We start from the raw sequence: 16,088 nt of genomic DNA, 5'->3' as shown, positions 1-16,088 counted from the left end.
CCAGTTTTTGAGGCTTTATCTCTCAGCTCCATGTTTGTACTTATTTAGCTCAATTTTTTTATATAAAAAAATCTTTGTCTTAGACTCTTTTTAAAGTTTTTCCTCAGTTTGGGATGTCATTTAGAGTTAAGTACTTAGTTGAAAACCTTAATTTTGTACCTTTTTAATGGATCTTAAGATAATAAGTGATTTACAGTGGCGTAAACCTTTTTTTCTTCTGTTTTCATAACGTCAAAAACAACAAAAGTTAATTACAAGCTCTTAGTAAAAGTTGGCAAATCTGCAGCGCAGCTTCGATTTTTCCACAATGCTTTTTATGTTTCTCAAACAAAGCAGAAACCAAAAAAGTACTAAAGAAAACAAAAACTCAATCTTACAGCTTTAAACCTTCTGTTACAATAACACTTGAGCAGATTTGCTACAAATAAACTATCATACTTAGAACTGACATGTTTTTATGCCTTTCCAGACGTTCCGTCCGGCTGCCATGATCATCGAGCGTTCGATGGATTACGGGAAATCGTGGCAGGTTTATRGTTACTTCGCCAACAACTGCCGGTCGATGTTTCCAAGCATCTCTGCAGGCCCCATGYTCAAAGTGGACGATATCATCTGTGACACCCGCTACTCAGACATCGAGCCGTCCACAGAGGGAGAGGTGAGTCCACTCTTTTCACGTATAATGGATAGATTGATRATTTCAAACAAATGAAAAGAAATGAAATTATATCCAGATAAGATACACATTGAACATGTCACCATTTTTCTCAGTAAATATATTACTAGAGGTGCTAATGACATGAAATTTTCAACAGATGTTGGTAACAACCCAAGTGATCCATACATACAAAGAAATCAAACCATAAATGTCCAGAAATGAAGTTATTTGTAATAATGTGGATATGTACTGGTATGTATGCATGTGTATGTATACATACAGTACATACACATGCAAATGTACATACCAGTACATCTAAATGCATAACAAAAAAAATGTTTTTCATCATAAGCGTCATCAGTCATTTTAGCTACTTGTTCAAAAAAGAGTGAGGAGTSAACACTTTTTWAATTCCCACCCATTTATAATATTTTTCTTCYATGTACCTTTATAACAAAATACATGTTACAGTGTCAATTAACATTGAAAACACAATTTTCTACTATATTTAAATCATCTAATGTTATCCAGTATATTTTACTTTTTACACACTGTATATCCATCTTCCATATAACTGTTTAGAAATATGTTGTCTTAATCATTTAGTTATCTTTTTTAAATGTTTGATGTTTTGTTGTTGTAGGTGATATTTCGAGTGTTGGACCCAGTATTTGCGATCGAAGACCCCTACAGTTTGAGGATACAAAGTAAGCTGGATCTGCCATTAAAAAAACTGTGACTTTATTTTACAATTAAAGTAGTAATACCTCAAAACTAATCAATTGAACGTGTTTGAAATAAAATTAGCCTTTTATTTACACAGTTTGGGCCAAACTATAAAACTGACTTCTGCTAAACCTGACACGTTGTTTAATTTAATCTGAGTGTTACTCCCTGCTTGAACTCTCTCATCTGAACAGTTTCCTGTAACTTTCAGTCAGAACTTAGATTCCCACAGCAGAGCTGAGGGGTCAAAGGTCAGACAGGAAGAGCACTGAAAAGAATGTCACACACGGAAGCAAGTCGGCCTTTGTAAACTCTTTTTACATCCAGGCTGAGATGACTTCCTCTGGTGCAAAAACAAAGAGTGTGTGTGAAATTTGTGGGCGTACAGCAGAATCCACYAAGTCCAAAACTCTCCAAAAACAATGCTCCGAGTAAAAAAAGAACTTGAGTGCAAAATCCCTTTAGACGTTTATTTAAATCTGACTGAAAGCAGAGCAATACCGTGGATCTTCCTGTTAATTTAACACAACTGTTCTTCTGTGTGAAGACATGCTGAAGATCACGAACCTCAGGGTGAAGTTCATCAAGCTTCACACGCTGGGAGACAACCTGCTGGACTCCCGTGAGGAGGTGACGGAGAAGTACTACTACGCCCTCTACGACATGGTTGTCCGTGGAAACTGCTTCTGCTACGGTCACGCCTCAGAGTGRGCGCCGATCGACGGACAACTGACCGGAGCTGAGGGCATGGTACGCCAAACACTTTATTTCTTCATACTTTGAAAGTGGCTTTCATTATTACAGTACATTATTTGTTTTGTAAATTGGAAGGCAGCTTTGYTTGTTTTTCAAGCCGATTGGTTTARACGTTGTMTGCAGGTCCACGGCCGCTGTGTGTGCAACCACAACACAGATGGCCTGAACTGTGAGCGTTGTCAGGACTTTTACCACGATTTGCCTTGGAGACCTGCAGAGGGACGAAACACCCACGCCTGCAAGAGTGAGAACACCAATCAGTCCTTGTTTGGTCCTTGTTAAGGATAGCTGGTGTATTATACTAAATATTAATAATGTGAATTGTATTTTGGCCATTTTTTAAAATCAGGGTGCGAGTGCAACCATCATTCCACATCATGCTACTTCGACCATGCCGTGTACGTCTCGACCGGCGAGGTGAGCGGAGGTGTGTGCAACGACTGTCAGCACAACACGGTGGGCCGACAGTGCGAGCAGTGTGCACAATTCTTCTACCAGCACCCCCACAGAGACTTGAGAGACCCCAACATCTGTGAACGTACGTCTTTCCCTCCTCACAGCCTATGATCTACAAAACTTCTGTGGCCACGGATGCCTTGAACTTGTTTTATTTTCACAATTTTCACTAATCTGACATGTTTTTCTATTCCTGCAGCTTGTGACTGTGACCCGGCCGGGTCTCTGCAGGGCGGACTGTGTGACTCGCACACAGACGTGGCTGCAGGGATGATCTCAGGTCAGTGCCGGTGCAAAGCCAACGTCGAGGGAGAACGTTGTGATCACTGCAGACAGGGACACTATGGACTGGGAGAAAGTCCCGAAGGCTGCCTGCGTGAGTCACAACTACACTTCAAACTGGAAACATTTCAGTTTCAACCCTGGGCTTTCACCTATTGAACAGTGGTGGGCACAGCTAACCAAAAAGTTACATTCACTCATTAACCACTAATGCYCTAAAGCTAAACCGCTAAAATGTTAGTGGAAGCTAACCTCTYAAACGACTGTCACAAGTCTTCAGATTGGTGGGACTGGCATAAACCTGTTAGTTCTCATTGGTTTYATTTCAAGGTGGGTGGGTTAGTTAGTTATTATTGGCCAATCCAAACCATAGTTATAGCTCTGTCTAACTTGTTATCCTTACAGTTTACCCCTATCAGAATAAAAGGATTTCTAGATCAAGTTTTTTGAGAAATACCGTTTAAAACCAGTTGAACAAGAAACAGCACACTTTCTCTACCATATTTTATAAGTAAATTTTGTATTTATTTAAATAGTGTTAATTTTTTAAACTCAGTTTAAAATTTAACTGCTAAAGATGCTACATGCTAAACACACGGTGCCAGAGATGTTCAGCACTGCTTGTAAGAGGGAACTAGTTTTTATTTAATTCTGGATAAGTGGCATAAAAATAATAAAATGTTAAAACGTTTTACACTTGTGAATTTTTCAGAGGATTTAAAATTAGCGGTGCCCAGTTTACTGGAAGCTAATCGGTTAGCTAGCGATTTCGAAAGTTGGCAAAAAAAAACTAATCCACTAAATAAGAAGCTAATTCCGCTTTTAGCAGATAAGCAGAACTGTGCACACCACTGCTACTGAAGTGCACACACAGTATAATATTTTAAAATTTATGATTTTGTTGAAGACAAATGAAAACTTGAAATGAAAAAAGAAATATACATGATTTACGAAAGAGGATTAGGGTCACTGATTAATTTTTTTTCTCAGAATTCTGAGATTAAAGTCAGAATTTTTTCCCCCAGTGGCCCTAATCCTACAGAAAAGCAAAGTTAGGTTGATCCAAACAGATAAACATGTTGTTGTTATTGAATTGTGGTGCATCTCGGCAGCTTGCACCTGTAACCTGCTGGGAACAATGCCAGGAGCAAACACCTGCGATTCAGACACAGGACGATGCTTCTGCAAACGYCTTGTCGAAGGACACAACTGTGATCAATGTCTGGTGTGTCTCCAAACGTCATGTCAGATTTGACCCACATGCACGAGTCGCATCCGTCTAACTTTGATCTWTCTCTAAACAGCCGGAGCACTGGGGTCTGTCGAATGACATGGACGGCTGCAGACCGTGCAACTGTGATCAAGGAGGTGCAGTCAACAACAAGTGGGTCTAACTAAAACGGATTCAGGTTTACATCATCATACGATGGCTGACAAWCATTGCTTCTGTTGTCATACCTGCCGTGTGTTTGTGTAGCTGTGACCCTTACTCAGGCCAGTGTGTGTGCCGGGAGCACATGTTCGGARGTAGCTGCAATCAGGTGGAGTCCGGGTTCTACTTCATCTCTTTGGATCACTACACGTACGAAGCTGAGGATGCCAAACATGGACCTGTGAGTGCGTAGCATCCCCTGTGCTTTAATGCTGCTTCCTCCTTAGACGCMTATGTTTCTGTCTCTCAGGGCGTTGCATTGGTACATAGACTTTATCCTCAGGAGAGAAGCCCCACATGGACCGGGATGGGCTTTGCTAACGTCCCTGAGGGAGGGTTTTTAGAGTTCAACATCGACAACATCCCAGAGACAATGGACTACGATGTCCTTATACGCTATGAGCCACAGGTAAGAGACATGATGACTCTTCAGACYTGCCTTTGTCMTCTTTTTTGACTACGTCTTATTCAACAAGGCTAAAATGTTCAAACATGTTTAGAAAGTTGCTGTGTTTGCCGACAGTTGCCACATCAGTGGGAGCAGGTGGATGTTCGAGTAGAGCGTCCAGTCTTCAGCCCTCAAGTCTACCCCAGTCACTGCATAAACTCTGGGCAGGGCGGAGATGAGCAGTATACCTCTCTGTCGCCTGGATCCAGGTAATACATCTCTTTAAGTAAACTAGGGATGGGCGATATTGACAAAAAAATTAATCACATTTAATTGTAATATTTAGACGATAACGATTAATATGATGATTAATCCCCTGGAGTCCCTGGATGCCTGCTTGTCTCTCTAGTGGGAAAGATTTGCTCTCCGTAAAAATCTGTTCTACATTGTGTCAGAAGTAGAGACTTCAGGCTATACATCAATTTTTAAATTGTGTTGTGGTTATGATAACATCGAGCATACTGACCAGGGGAATCTTTAGTCACTCTGCATGGTGGCATTAATCATATTAATCAAGTGCCAAAAAATATTAGATTAAAGTTTTTTTAATTGCTCACAATAAGATTTTGCCCAACCCTAGTGTGTAAAGTCACTGATAACGCACACTGATCCTGTGCTGTTTTCCAGGCATGTCCTGCTGAATAAKCCCGTGTGTTTCGAGAAAGGATTGAATTACACGATCCGTCTTTCATTCCCATACTACTCATCAATCGGCAGCGTCCAGAGTCCWTACACGCTCATCGACTCCGTATGTTGAATTTCTACGTTCATGTTTTTCTCTCTAAAGTTGCTCATCGTTTACTTACAAACTGAAACCTCTCTCGGATGAGCTTCACATGAAGTCACCTAACAAGCTCTTTATGGTTTCCTGAAACCCATCAACCCTCCACGCTGGTTTTAGTTGGTGTTGATGCCTCGAGTCAGCGAGTTGGACWTGTTTCACGGGGCAGAGGGCGAAAAAGCGTGGGATACATTCCAGCGCTACAGATGTCTGGAAAACAGCCGGAGCGTCATCAAAAGCCCCATGACGGACATCTGCAACCACTACATCTTCAGTGTGTCTGCTCTGCTTCAGAAAGGAGCCGTGGGTATGAAGTTACTGTTTTAATGTGAAATGGATAGAAAAACATTCTCAGTTCTAGACAAAGAGAAACAGCTCAATGACAGTTACTACATCTACTAAAGATGCTCAATATTTGGATCCTTTTTAGGGAAATATTTCTAAAATTATTCTTTTCTTTTCTTTTTGTTCCCAGCATGTGAGTGTGACCCTCATGGTTCGCTCAGCACCATCTGTGAGTCCAGCGGCGGTCAGTGCCGGTGRCGACCCAACGTGGTCGGCAGGAACTGTGACCATTGTGCTCCGGCTACTTTCCTGTTCAGCCCCACTGGCTGCAGACGTGAGTGTCAGAAATCACTCCACCGTGCCGTGACGTCCACGCTCTTCCCCCCACGCTAACGTTGATTTCGCCCTCAGCGTGTGACTGCGACTCGCTGGGCTCCACCAGCCCCTTCTGCCACGCGGCGACCGGACAGTGCGAGTGTGTCCCCGGAGCCACGGGTCGTCAGTGTTCCCACTGCCTGCCGGGTTTTTGGGGCTTCCCTCAGTGCCGACCGTGTCACTGTAATGGGCACAGCGAGTACTGCCACCCTGAGAGCGGAGAGTGTCAGGGCTGCAGGGACTTCACCACCGGACATCACTGTGAGAGGTYCGAGGGATCATCTGTACCTTCAGTTTACTTTGATTTACTTTAAATGTCACATTTCTTTTGATTTATTTCTCAATTTTAGTATATGACTATGATTATTAACCCTCTTATTTAGCCAGARCAAGCCTTAGTTGTACACAACATACTGAAACACACACCTGATTGTACTAATTATCTCATCTTCTTTGTTAGGGCTGAATACAAAAATATCATTTGGTTGTCATCAAGATGAAAGGAGGCTAAATTGATCTATTCGTTAATAGCTTTTAAATGCACAATATCYGCATTAACATCGGTATCGGCCGATATTGATAATTTTTTAGAATATCGGTATRGGCCCGATACARAAAACTTGGGCCAATATTAATGTCTGATATTGATTTRCCARGTTTTAGTTTTGTYTTTCTGTTTTYGYAGGSAAAATGTTTGGTTGAGTGGTATCTGTTTGATAATGATGGTGATGTTGACGCTGCGCAGCCAGGAGTAACTGAAGTAGAGCCATGTCAGAGGTCTGGTAGTTTATTTACYGTATCGAAAAAAGACACAATCTATTTGTGTGTATGTGTATACAAAGAATTTGTGTGTTTGTGTAATATCAGTTAATACTGGTTATCGGCCATAGCAGCAATAATTATATTGYATATCGATATCGGCTGAAATTTTCATATTGGTGCATCCCTACTGTTAAAGMATTATATAAAAGTTGCAGGGGTCCCTTTTTGAGTTTTTGGGGGCAGAGGTAGGTCTGAGTATTACTGACTAAGCAGTAGAAAACAGTGTTAAAAGCTCCTAAAACTGGACTTCAAAAAGGAAAACAAATTAAAAAAACAGGACCGGGCCCAGCTAGAAGCCTTTAGGAAGTCCACTTCTAAAAGCCCAATTCCAATGAAGTTAGGYCTTTGTGTAAAACATAAATAAATACAGAATACAATGATCTGCAAATCATTTTCAACCTATATTAAATTGAATACACACCAAAGACAAAATATTTATTATTATATATATTATATTATTATATTATATATATGGCCCTGTGATGGACTTGCGACCTGTCCAGGGTGTACCCCACCCCTTGCACTGTGACTGCTGGATATGGGCACCAGTGACCCTGAAAGGGAGAAGCGGGTAAAGATGATGGATGGATGGATGGATGGATGGATGGATGGATGGATGGATGGATATTATACACTAATATGTATATAGCAAATATTCACTCATTTTGAATTTGATGCCTGCAAAATGTTCCAAAAACGCTGAYACAGTCATGTTTACCACTGTAATAATAAGTGTTTGAGAACTGAGGACAGTCTTTTTTTGAAGCGTTGCAGGTTRAAGTTCAAGTTCAAATTCAAGTTTATTTATATAGCGCCAAGCCACAACATACGTTGTCTCAGGGCACTGTACATAAAAAGAATAATCTAAAGAAGAAACCAGCAGGCTGTGTTGAATCACTTCATCACAGTCTCCCGTCCTGAGCAAACAGTGGAGAGGAAAAACTCCCTGCTAATCAGGAAGAAACCTCCAGCAGAACCAGGCTCAGGACGGGCGGCCATCTGCCTTGACTGGCTGGTTGAGGGACAGGAAAGAGACACAGACAAACACAGAAGAAGAAGTCCGGGAATGGTCCAGGTACACCTTCTTCTTGAAGAGACAAAGAAAAAATGTGACAGAAATAATTACAATAAACACGAAGAGAAGAGAGATTAAAGTCAGCAGCAGAGTGAGGAAATGTGCTCGGTTTGTGCTCCAGCAGTCTAAATCTATAGCAGCAGAAATGAAGAATAATTCAGGAAACTTAAGTCTAACTACAGGATTTATAAAAGGAAAGTCTTCAGTCTAATCTTAAAAGTAGACAGAGTGTCAGCTTCACAGACAGAAACTGGAAGTTGGTTCCACAAGAGAGGAGCTTGATAACTGAAAGCTCTGCCTCCCATTCTACTTTTAGAAACTCCAGGAACCACAAGTAAACCTGCTGTCTGAGAGCGAAGTGCTCTGTTAGGAAAGTATGGAACAATAAGATGTTTAATATATGATGGAGCTTGTTTGTTCAAAGCTTTGTATGTTAGGAGGAATATTTTAAATTCTATTCTGAATTTGACAGGGAGCCAGTGGACAGAAGCTAAAACTGGAGAAATATGATCTCTCCTCAACTTTCATTAACACTCTAGCAGCAGCATTTTGGATCAACTGAAGACTTCTTAGAGTTTTTTGGATGTCCAGATAATAAAGAATTACAGTAATCCAGTCTAGACGTGATAAATGCATGAATCAGTTTTTCTGCATCATTTTTGGACAAAATGTTTCTAATTTTAGTGATAGGCAGGTGGATTTTTCTCTTATTCTTGTTTGATGAACTTCAGTTGCTCAATAGTCCCAAGTCTCTGTTATGGTACTTTGTGAAAAGTAGATTTAGGTTAGTGATCAGGCAGATTATCCCTGGTACTTTTTATAATTTCAGCTGGTTTCTGACTTACTCTGCAGATAACTGAAACTAATCACCACGTGATGCTGTTTTTCTTCATCTCCAGGTGTATCAGTGGTTATCATGGTGACCCAGAACTTGGTTCAGGAGYCCACTGTCGTCCCTGCATGTGTCCTGACGGGCCGCGCAGTGGTCGTCAGTTTGCAGACAGCTGCTACCTCCTGACCAACCAGCTGGTGTGCGTGTGCAGCCACGGCTACAGAGGTGTGTAAAGACAAACCCAGACYTCATTACAGCTCCCCTGTAATTAGCCCTTTGCTGTATGCTCTCCTGTTTACCTGTTTCGTTCCCTCGTTTAGGCGCCAGGTGCGACGAGTGCGCCCCGGGATACTATGGCAACCCTCTGATTCCAGGAGGGAGCTGCATGCCCTGCCAGTGCAACAACAACATCGACATGCARGACCCCAGGTCGTGTGACGCCCGCACCGGCGCCTGCCTCAAGTGCCTGTACCACACGCAGGGTCACGCGTGCCAGCATTGCAAAGTGGGTTATCATGGCAACGCCGCCACACAGAGCTGCAGGAGTGAGTACCGACATCCAAGAATTACTTTCTTCAGTCTGCCTGCTTCCAAAATGACCTTATGTAACAAAGACCTGTCTTCTGTGAAGAGTGTATGTGCTACACGGTGGGGACGGTATCTCAGGCCTGTTCCTCCTCGGATGACTGCGAGTGTGATCAGCGTACCGGACAGTGTCCCTGCCTGCCCAACGTGGATGGTCCGAACTGCGACCGCTGCGCACGCGATACCTGGAACATAGAGAGCGGGTCGGGCTGCCAGCACTGCGACTGCGACCCCGTCCACTCCTACGGATCCTACTGCCATGAGGTTGGACAGACAAAACCACAAACAAAACATCACTTTTTTGTGTAGAAATCCATTTCGGACATTAGAGTAAGGACATTTGCTAGGTCCAACTTTATTTGGGCTTAATAAATCTTCAGGATTACTTTTCCAGACTCCTTCTTWGGATGTTGTGTTTGCTTCGACTGACTCGATTTGCAATGAGTTTTTGGAACAGTCTCATGTTGAAGCATAAAGTTGGTGCCAATCATATGCCTTCCAGATGCTACTGTATGGTGGATAAAAGCTAACCTTTAACARCACCGACTGAAAAAACTCAAGTCCAAATCAGGCCAGAACCTCCAACAACTGATTAGATGAACTCTTTCTGCTTGAAAGCCAAAGAAAACTAAATGAAACAMCCAGCAGCTTTAAAAACCGTTATCATTATCAGCGTTTGCAGTAATTGCTCTCTCATAATGTTCAGCTGAACCGAGTCACAAAATCTTATCTGTCAACGAGCTGCTGTTGCCAAAGTCTTTACTCAGTGTGGAAAATTCCCCTAAAAACTGCTCTCTCTGTGTGCAAAGCAGCAGGACTAAAACTAACCCACCCCATCACAGAGACCTGTGTTTGGATATTCTTTTACAAACACACTGCAGGTTAGGAAGTTGCTTCATTTTTATGGTTTTTGCTCAGCTTTGTTTTACTTAAACGCGCATGATTTTGTATGTGCGCCCTCACACACACAAACGTTCAGGTTTCTGTGTTTACTGGCTGCTCTCCAGCAGAGGAAGGAAGTCTCGGAGCCCACCATGGAAAAAACTGAATACATGTTTTTTTTTTCCCCCCCCTGGAGAATAGAGTTATAATCAACTACAAAGCCCTGTCTACATGTGTTGAAAATGTTGTGTAGCAGAACAATAAGTGTGTCATATTGTCAYCGTTGGCCTGATTTGTGTCGATGGTTTCCTGCAGGTCACAGGACAGTGTCTGTGCAAACCAGGATTTGGTGGCAGGACGTGTCAGGAGTGCAAAGAGCTTTTCTGGGGAAATCCAGAGGTTGAATGTCGAGGTAGGACTTCATCGTTCATCACAAATGTTTACATCGCTCCCGAGTGGACGGATCTCTTCTGAGATTCCTCAGATGCTCTGCATTTTTTTTGTTCAAACATAAAGAATTAAGACTTTAACCACACAAAAATGATATGGGGAATTTTATCTTATCATACAATGGCTAAATAAAGTCCRACAAAAGAAAAAATGTAAGCCATTGTAACTCATAAAGATCTCTTTATTCCTTTAAATATTTAATGAATGGTTTCATTTTGGACTCTTAAAGATAAACATCTAAGCAAACACTAACTTTTGTTGGAATTTCTTTACATACAAGARAAATAAATCGTAAATAGTTTGAAAAAGTTTAGATATCCTCAAACTTTCCACCAAACAAATTTACAGTTTAAGGAATGTGACTCAGTTTTTGTTCCTTTTCTCAGGCTTTATGCTCTTTTTTTGTGTGTTTTCTGTGTACATGTAATGTAACACATGAGGTAACGTAACAGTAGTGACTTAAAGGCAACAACTTCAAACCAGCAGCCCTGAACCAGCAAGATGTTGTTCAGAAAGGTCTATTATCAGCAGAACAAACTGAAGARTTGTTCTGGTTGAACCCATGCTACACAGTAGCCGCTTCACCATCAGGAAATAAAATAAGAGGCAGAAACACAGGGAGGAAAAAAAAAAGAAAAGACAGGAGTAAGGGTAGAAAATGGGAGTGACCTTGCTCATGGGAACCAGATGTTCTCCGACGATTCCCAGGCATCCCTGCTTCGTCACGGACAAACAACCAGAGATCATGAAATTCGRAATTTATTCCAGCTGTAATCCCTATGCTCCATAAGCTGTTAGTCCAGCTGTTTGTTGCTTCCTGTCAGCACAGATGACTCGTTAATGCTGTTGTTTTATGACAAACGCTGTGAAAAATGAGTGGAGGGGCTGTGCAGTTAGCTCCTATAGGCTGTAAGAATCTGAGGGCAAACCAGGAGTTTTTCTCTACAAGCAGGTGTTCTGTTTTACTGTGACCGAAACAACTTTAATCAGGGTCCTCTTCGCTTCATCGATGATATAAATAAATGCAGACCTGATTGTGTCCCTGCATTCTTTCTGTCTGACTCACCACGGCCCTCCGTTTCAAAGGAGGGAAGGAAATCCTCCTGTTTGTTTTTCCGGCGGTGACCAGAACTGAAGGGATCAGCAGGACCTTCTGGGTCAAACTGTCATGTTTTTGTTTACTGTAGGTGGAGGAGTTTTAAATGATTTATAAACGACTGTGTTCCCGAGGACACACAACAGGTTTAAATTGATCATACAAGTCTTGTAATTAAAGAAGTGGTGTCGCAGATTTTGTTCACTTCTTTACGTTTTCTTCCACTGTTTTGTGTGTTTCCAGCTTGTGACTGCGAGCCACGGGGAATCTCCAGTGAGCAGTGTCACCGAGCCACGGGTCTGTGTACCTGTGTGGAGGGTGTTACGGGACCAAGGTGTGACAAATGTGCCAGGGGCTACCTGGGCGAGTTCCCCAACTGTGAACCCTGTCACCGGTGCTTCGCCGTCTGGGACACGGTGGTTGGCGAGCTGACCAARCAAACCCAACGACTGGAGGCCCAAGTGACGGAGTTGCTGACCAGCGGGGTGACGGCGCCTTACAAAGAGTTGGTCAGCAGCTTGGAGAGAAACGCCAAGGCTGTGAGGGCCATCATAGAGAACAGGACGGCCTCAGTGCAGCTGGAGCAGATTCAGGACCTGATGCATCAGATTACGTYCGAACATCAAAGCCAGCTCTTCTACGGGCTTTTGTTTCTTAGTATTCATTGCTGTCTCATTGTATTTTCAGTGGCTTGATGTCATATTTCAACGGAAAGTTGAATACGACCGAGGAGAGTTTGAGCTTTCTCCACAATGAAGCCAACATTACAGATATTAGGCTTGATGAACTGACGGATGAGGCCCAAAAGCTGGAGCAGAACATTCAAGAGCTGAAGCAGCAGGTCCTCGACGCCAAGAACGCCAACATCTTRGGTGAGAAATCAAACTGGAGTTCCATTTTAGGGTTTTGTTTGATTAGTTGAATTTTAGAAAACCGTGCTATATTTCAAGCTCAAGTAATTTATTCTTATTTCAAATATTCAGAACATTTCAACCTGTTAAAACTTGAAGAATGGGCATCCCACAAGGGTCTGTTTTAGGACCATTACTCTTCTGTTTGACAATGCTATCATGTGTATTACTACTGCAAAATCTCCTCAAACAGTTCATGAACAGGCAAATAGTGTGGGTGCCACGGTGATTTAAGGATCTTTACTTTGTTTGTTGCACCAAACAGTTTGGATGTATTTTACAATGAGAAGCAAAGTGTGCAATTTTTTTTATTGTTGTCAATAAGAGAAAAGATCAAAATGAGGATGAGCTTGTTGTGGGTATTTTACCTGAGGAATTCAAAGATTGACAGCTGATAAATTTATTGTAGAATAATAATATAATCAATGAAGCTTAATTTCTACAACGCCGTTAATACAAGTCCAATGAAATTCAAATTATTAGTAAAAAAATGAATAACTAGAGACAGCAAGAAAGATGATCAGWTTGTAAGATAAAGCTATCCTGTGTAAAAGCCATGTTGTGATTCAGTCACATCTTTCTTGGTTCTGTTTAAAGCCAAAACAAAACAACAAACTAAAGCAACAATGATAAAACTATAAAGTYAAACCAAAAAAAATGATACTGAGACAGAGACACAGAACAAACTAGAATAAATAACTCACGTTCAGTGTTATACCAGTGTGTCTGACTTTCCTAAACAAATTCATCCATTCCTTCAATTTTATGGTTTACAGGAGCCATAAGCACTGTTATTATGGCAKACACCGAGTCCAGAATGGCTGAGCTGCGCTCCAACGCGTCAACAAGTGATCCTGGCAACACTGTGGAGCAGTCAGCTGCAGTACGGAAAGCCACAGAGGACAAACTGAGCAGCAGCCAGAAAGAATTCGATCGAAAACACCAAAGAAACGAAAAGAAGCTGGACAAACTTTCCAAAGAGCTGGACAAATTTGACTTGTCCCCGCTTAGTGAGAAGGTGAGAAACCAATGAAAATATTGTTGAGGAAAAAAAACAGTTTCCTGAACGAGAACCTCAACTCGTGTTTTATGTAGATGTGTGGCGGTTCAGCAGAAGGTGAAGACTGTCCCCCCTGCGGTGGACTGGGTTGTGTCGGGGAGGACGGAGCGCCTCAGTGTGGAGGAGAGGGTTGCCGAGGTCTGGTCACGTCTTCAAAAACTGCCCTCAAATCAGCCCAGGACCTGGACCAGGACATCCAAGAGGCCATGCAGGAAGTGGACAAGCTCTCCAGGATGGTAAGTGGGTTTTTAATTTGTTGTAAAAAAAATAATAAAATAAAAATTTCAGGCAAATGTGAACATATGTCAAAGGTGTGGGAAGCCAACATCCGAGCAAARGAGGCCAAGGCCAAAGCGATGGAGGTGATGATCAAATCCAACCGCAGCAAAGAGCGAGTTGAAGAGAGCAACAATCAACTCCGCGACCTCATCAGAGAGATACGAGACCTTCTTTCCAGTGAGAAACGGCTGTTCGAATACATCTCAGAGTCRGGTCCAGTTCTATTAAAGCTCTGAACGACTTCTCTGTTGTCCGTTKTGTTCATCCAGACGAGAAGGCTGACGCAAACGTGATTGAGGCGGTGGCCAATGAGGTGCTGGCTCTGGAGATGCCGACGTCGGCGGAAAAGCTGCAGGAGCTGACAAACGAGATCCGAGACAGGGTCAGCACCCTGACCAGCGTGGAGACCATCCTGAGCCAGAGCTCTGAGGAGATGCAGGCTGCAGAGCTGCTGCTGAGACAGGCCAAGGCTGCCAGGTGAACCTCAGCAGAACCGCCCAACAGCCCCAAACCAGCTCTTATTCCTTTATATTTTATTTTCAGCATAGCAGACAGATTTTCTTTTAATCTTCTAAAGTGGATCAATGGTTCTTGGATTTCCTGAAGGTCTTTAGAATTTGTTTTTGTTAAAATAACTTGGCTCCTTCAACCTTGACCAATGAACTATTCAAAACTCATTAAGCATAACATTTCCAAGCTCTTATTTAGTAACAAAAGTACATCCCATATCAGGAGTTAAGTTTGGATATTAGAAGTGAAAACCAATAATCCTGACTACCACGTCATATGAGATCCATAAAACAAACCAGAGTTCAAAAAACATAAAAATCTACTGATCAAGACCACTTTAAATGAAAACATGATTGTTTGGATGCTTGGAAGCAAAGTGTAAAGAACTGAATTGATGTCCTGATGCTAAACTGCTACAAATAACTTCAGTTTAGGAAAACCTAAAGCTCCTTTTCTGTCCATTAGTGAGGAGGCATCAAACGTAAAAGAGACAGCAGACACAGTGAAGGCTGCCCTGGATGACACCGAGCGCGCTCAGAGCACCGCTCTGGATGCCATCCGGCTGGCTCGAGAAAACATTGTGGGAACAACGAATCTGCTGATTTTGGTGAGTTTGACCTGAATGTTCACCAAACAAAAACCACAGAGACACGAAGAACAAGAGAAAAGTCTGCACGTTTCAGCTCTGACTGGTAAATTTATTTTACTATTTTCAGGTTGAGTCTGAGACYGAAAAGTCAGAGCTGAAGCTCAGCAACGCCACGGGTCGCCTGGTGCAGCTGGAGCGAGACGTGGGCCTGCTGAGGCAGAACAACCTGGAGATGAAGCAGCAGGTGGAAAAGACAGAGCGGATCACGGAGCAGGCCCGACAGAACGCAGAGGACGCGCAGCAGGTCTCAGATCGACTGTTCTCTCAGCACATGCCGTTTACAGTGTTTCCACTTCCACTCTCATCAGCTTTGTGCTTTTTTTTTCCTTCCTTTTTTTTCCCCGTGTGCAGGAGTTTGACGATAAGGTGAAAGATCAATTCGAGACCTTGGAAGAGCAGGTGGCAGGTAAAGCAGAGTCGGTGTTGCAGGCGAGAAAGAAAGCAGATGAGCTGCAGCAGGAAGCCAAGGAGCTGCTGGAGCAGAGCAGCATTAAGCTGCGGAGACTCGAAGGTGAGCTGCTTTACTGATGGTTGGAAAAAAAACTATGTTTAAAGTGCTGCTACTAGATTATTTATAAAGCACTTTAAAACAACAACAGCTGCAACTACAGTTTAAATGATAAGAGCTACAAAAACTAAAAAACAGGATTAAAAAAAGGCGCGCCAACAGCCAGGGAATAAAATGAGTTTTTTGGGTTTTTTGTTTACATATTTTTCACAGAGGAATGGGTGCAAGTT

At 42.4% G+C, this 16,088-nt stretch overlaps 1 protein-coding gene across 1 annotated transcript in view; it reads left to right on the top strand.

Moving 5' to 3' along the window:
• Positions 1-16,088, top strand: part of LOC106535973 (laminin subunit beta-1) — a gene marked incomplete in the record, with an annotated part of 23,630 nt that overhangs the window by 5,160 nt on the left and 2,382 nt on the right. Inside the window, 28 exon segments of the mRNA XM_014033127.1 lie at positions 470-658; positions 1,302-1,365; positions 1,932-2,134; positions 2,264-2,384; positions 2,490-2,678; positions 2,796-2,972; positions 3,991-4,103; positions 4,183-4,262; positions 4,356-4,491; positions 4,561-4,719; positions 4,834-4,967; positions 5,386-5,506; positions 5,660-5,846; positions 6,015-6,158; positions 6,236-6,467; positions 8,996-9,153; positions 9,249-9,473; positions 9,560-9,777; positions 10,711-10,807; positions 12,185-12,554; positions 12,629-12,813; positions 13,629-13,870; positions 13,948-14,148; positions 14,224-14,368; positions 14,461-14,668; positions 15,167-15,308; positions 15,418-15,594; positions 15,702-15,861. Coding sequence (XP_013888581.1) covers positions 470-658; positions 1,302-1,365; positions 1,932-2,134; positions 2,264-2,384; positions 2,490-2,678; positions 2,796-2,972; positions 3,991-4,103; positions 4,183-4,262; positions 4,356-4,491; positions 4,561-4,719; positions 4,834-4,967; positions 5,386-5,506; positions 5,660-5,846; positions 6,015-6,158; positions 6,236-6,467; positions 8,996-9,153; positions 9,249-9,473; positions 9,560-9,777; positions 10,711-10,807; positions 12,185-12,554; positions 12,629-12,813; positions 13,629-13,870; positions 13,948-14,148; positions 14,224-14,368; positions 14,461-14,668; positions 15,167-15,308; positions 15,418-15,594; positions 15,702-15,861 — 4,777 coding nt within the window.

The sequence above is a fragment of the Austrofundulus limnaeus genome, unplaced genomic scaffold (assembly GCF_001266775.1).
Source record: "Austrofundulus limnaeus strain Quisiro unplaced genomic scaffold, Austrofundulus_limnaeus-1.0 Scaffold1639, whole genome shotgun sequence".
Taxonomy (NCBI): Eukaryota; Metazoa; Chordata; class Actinopteri; order Cyprinodontiformes; family Rivulidae; genus Austrofundulus; species Austrofundulus limnaeus.
This window is presented reverse-complemented; position numbering and strand designations above follow the sequence as displayed.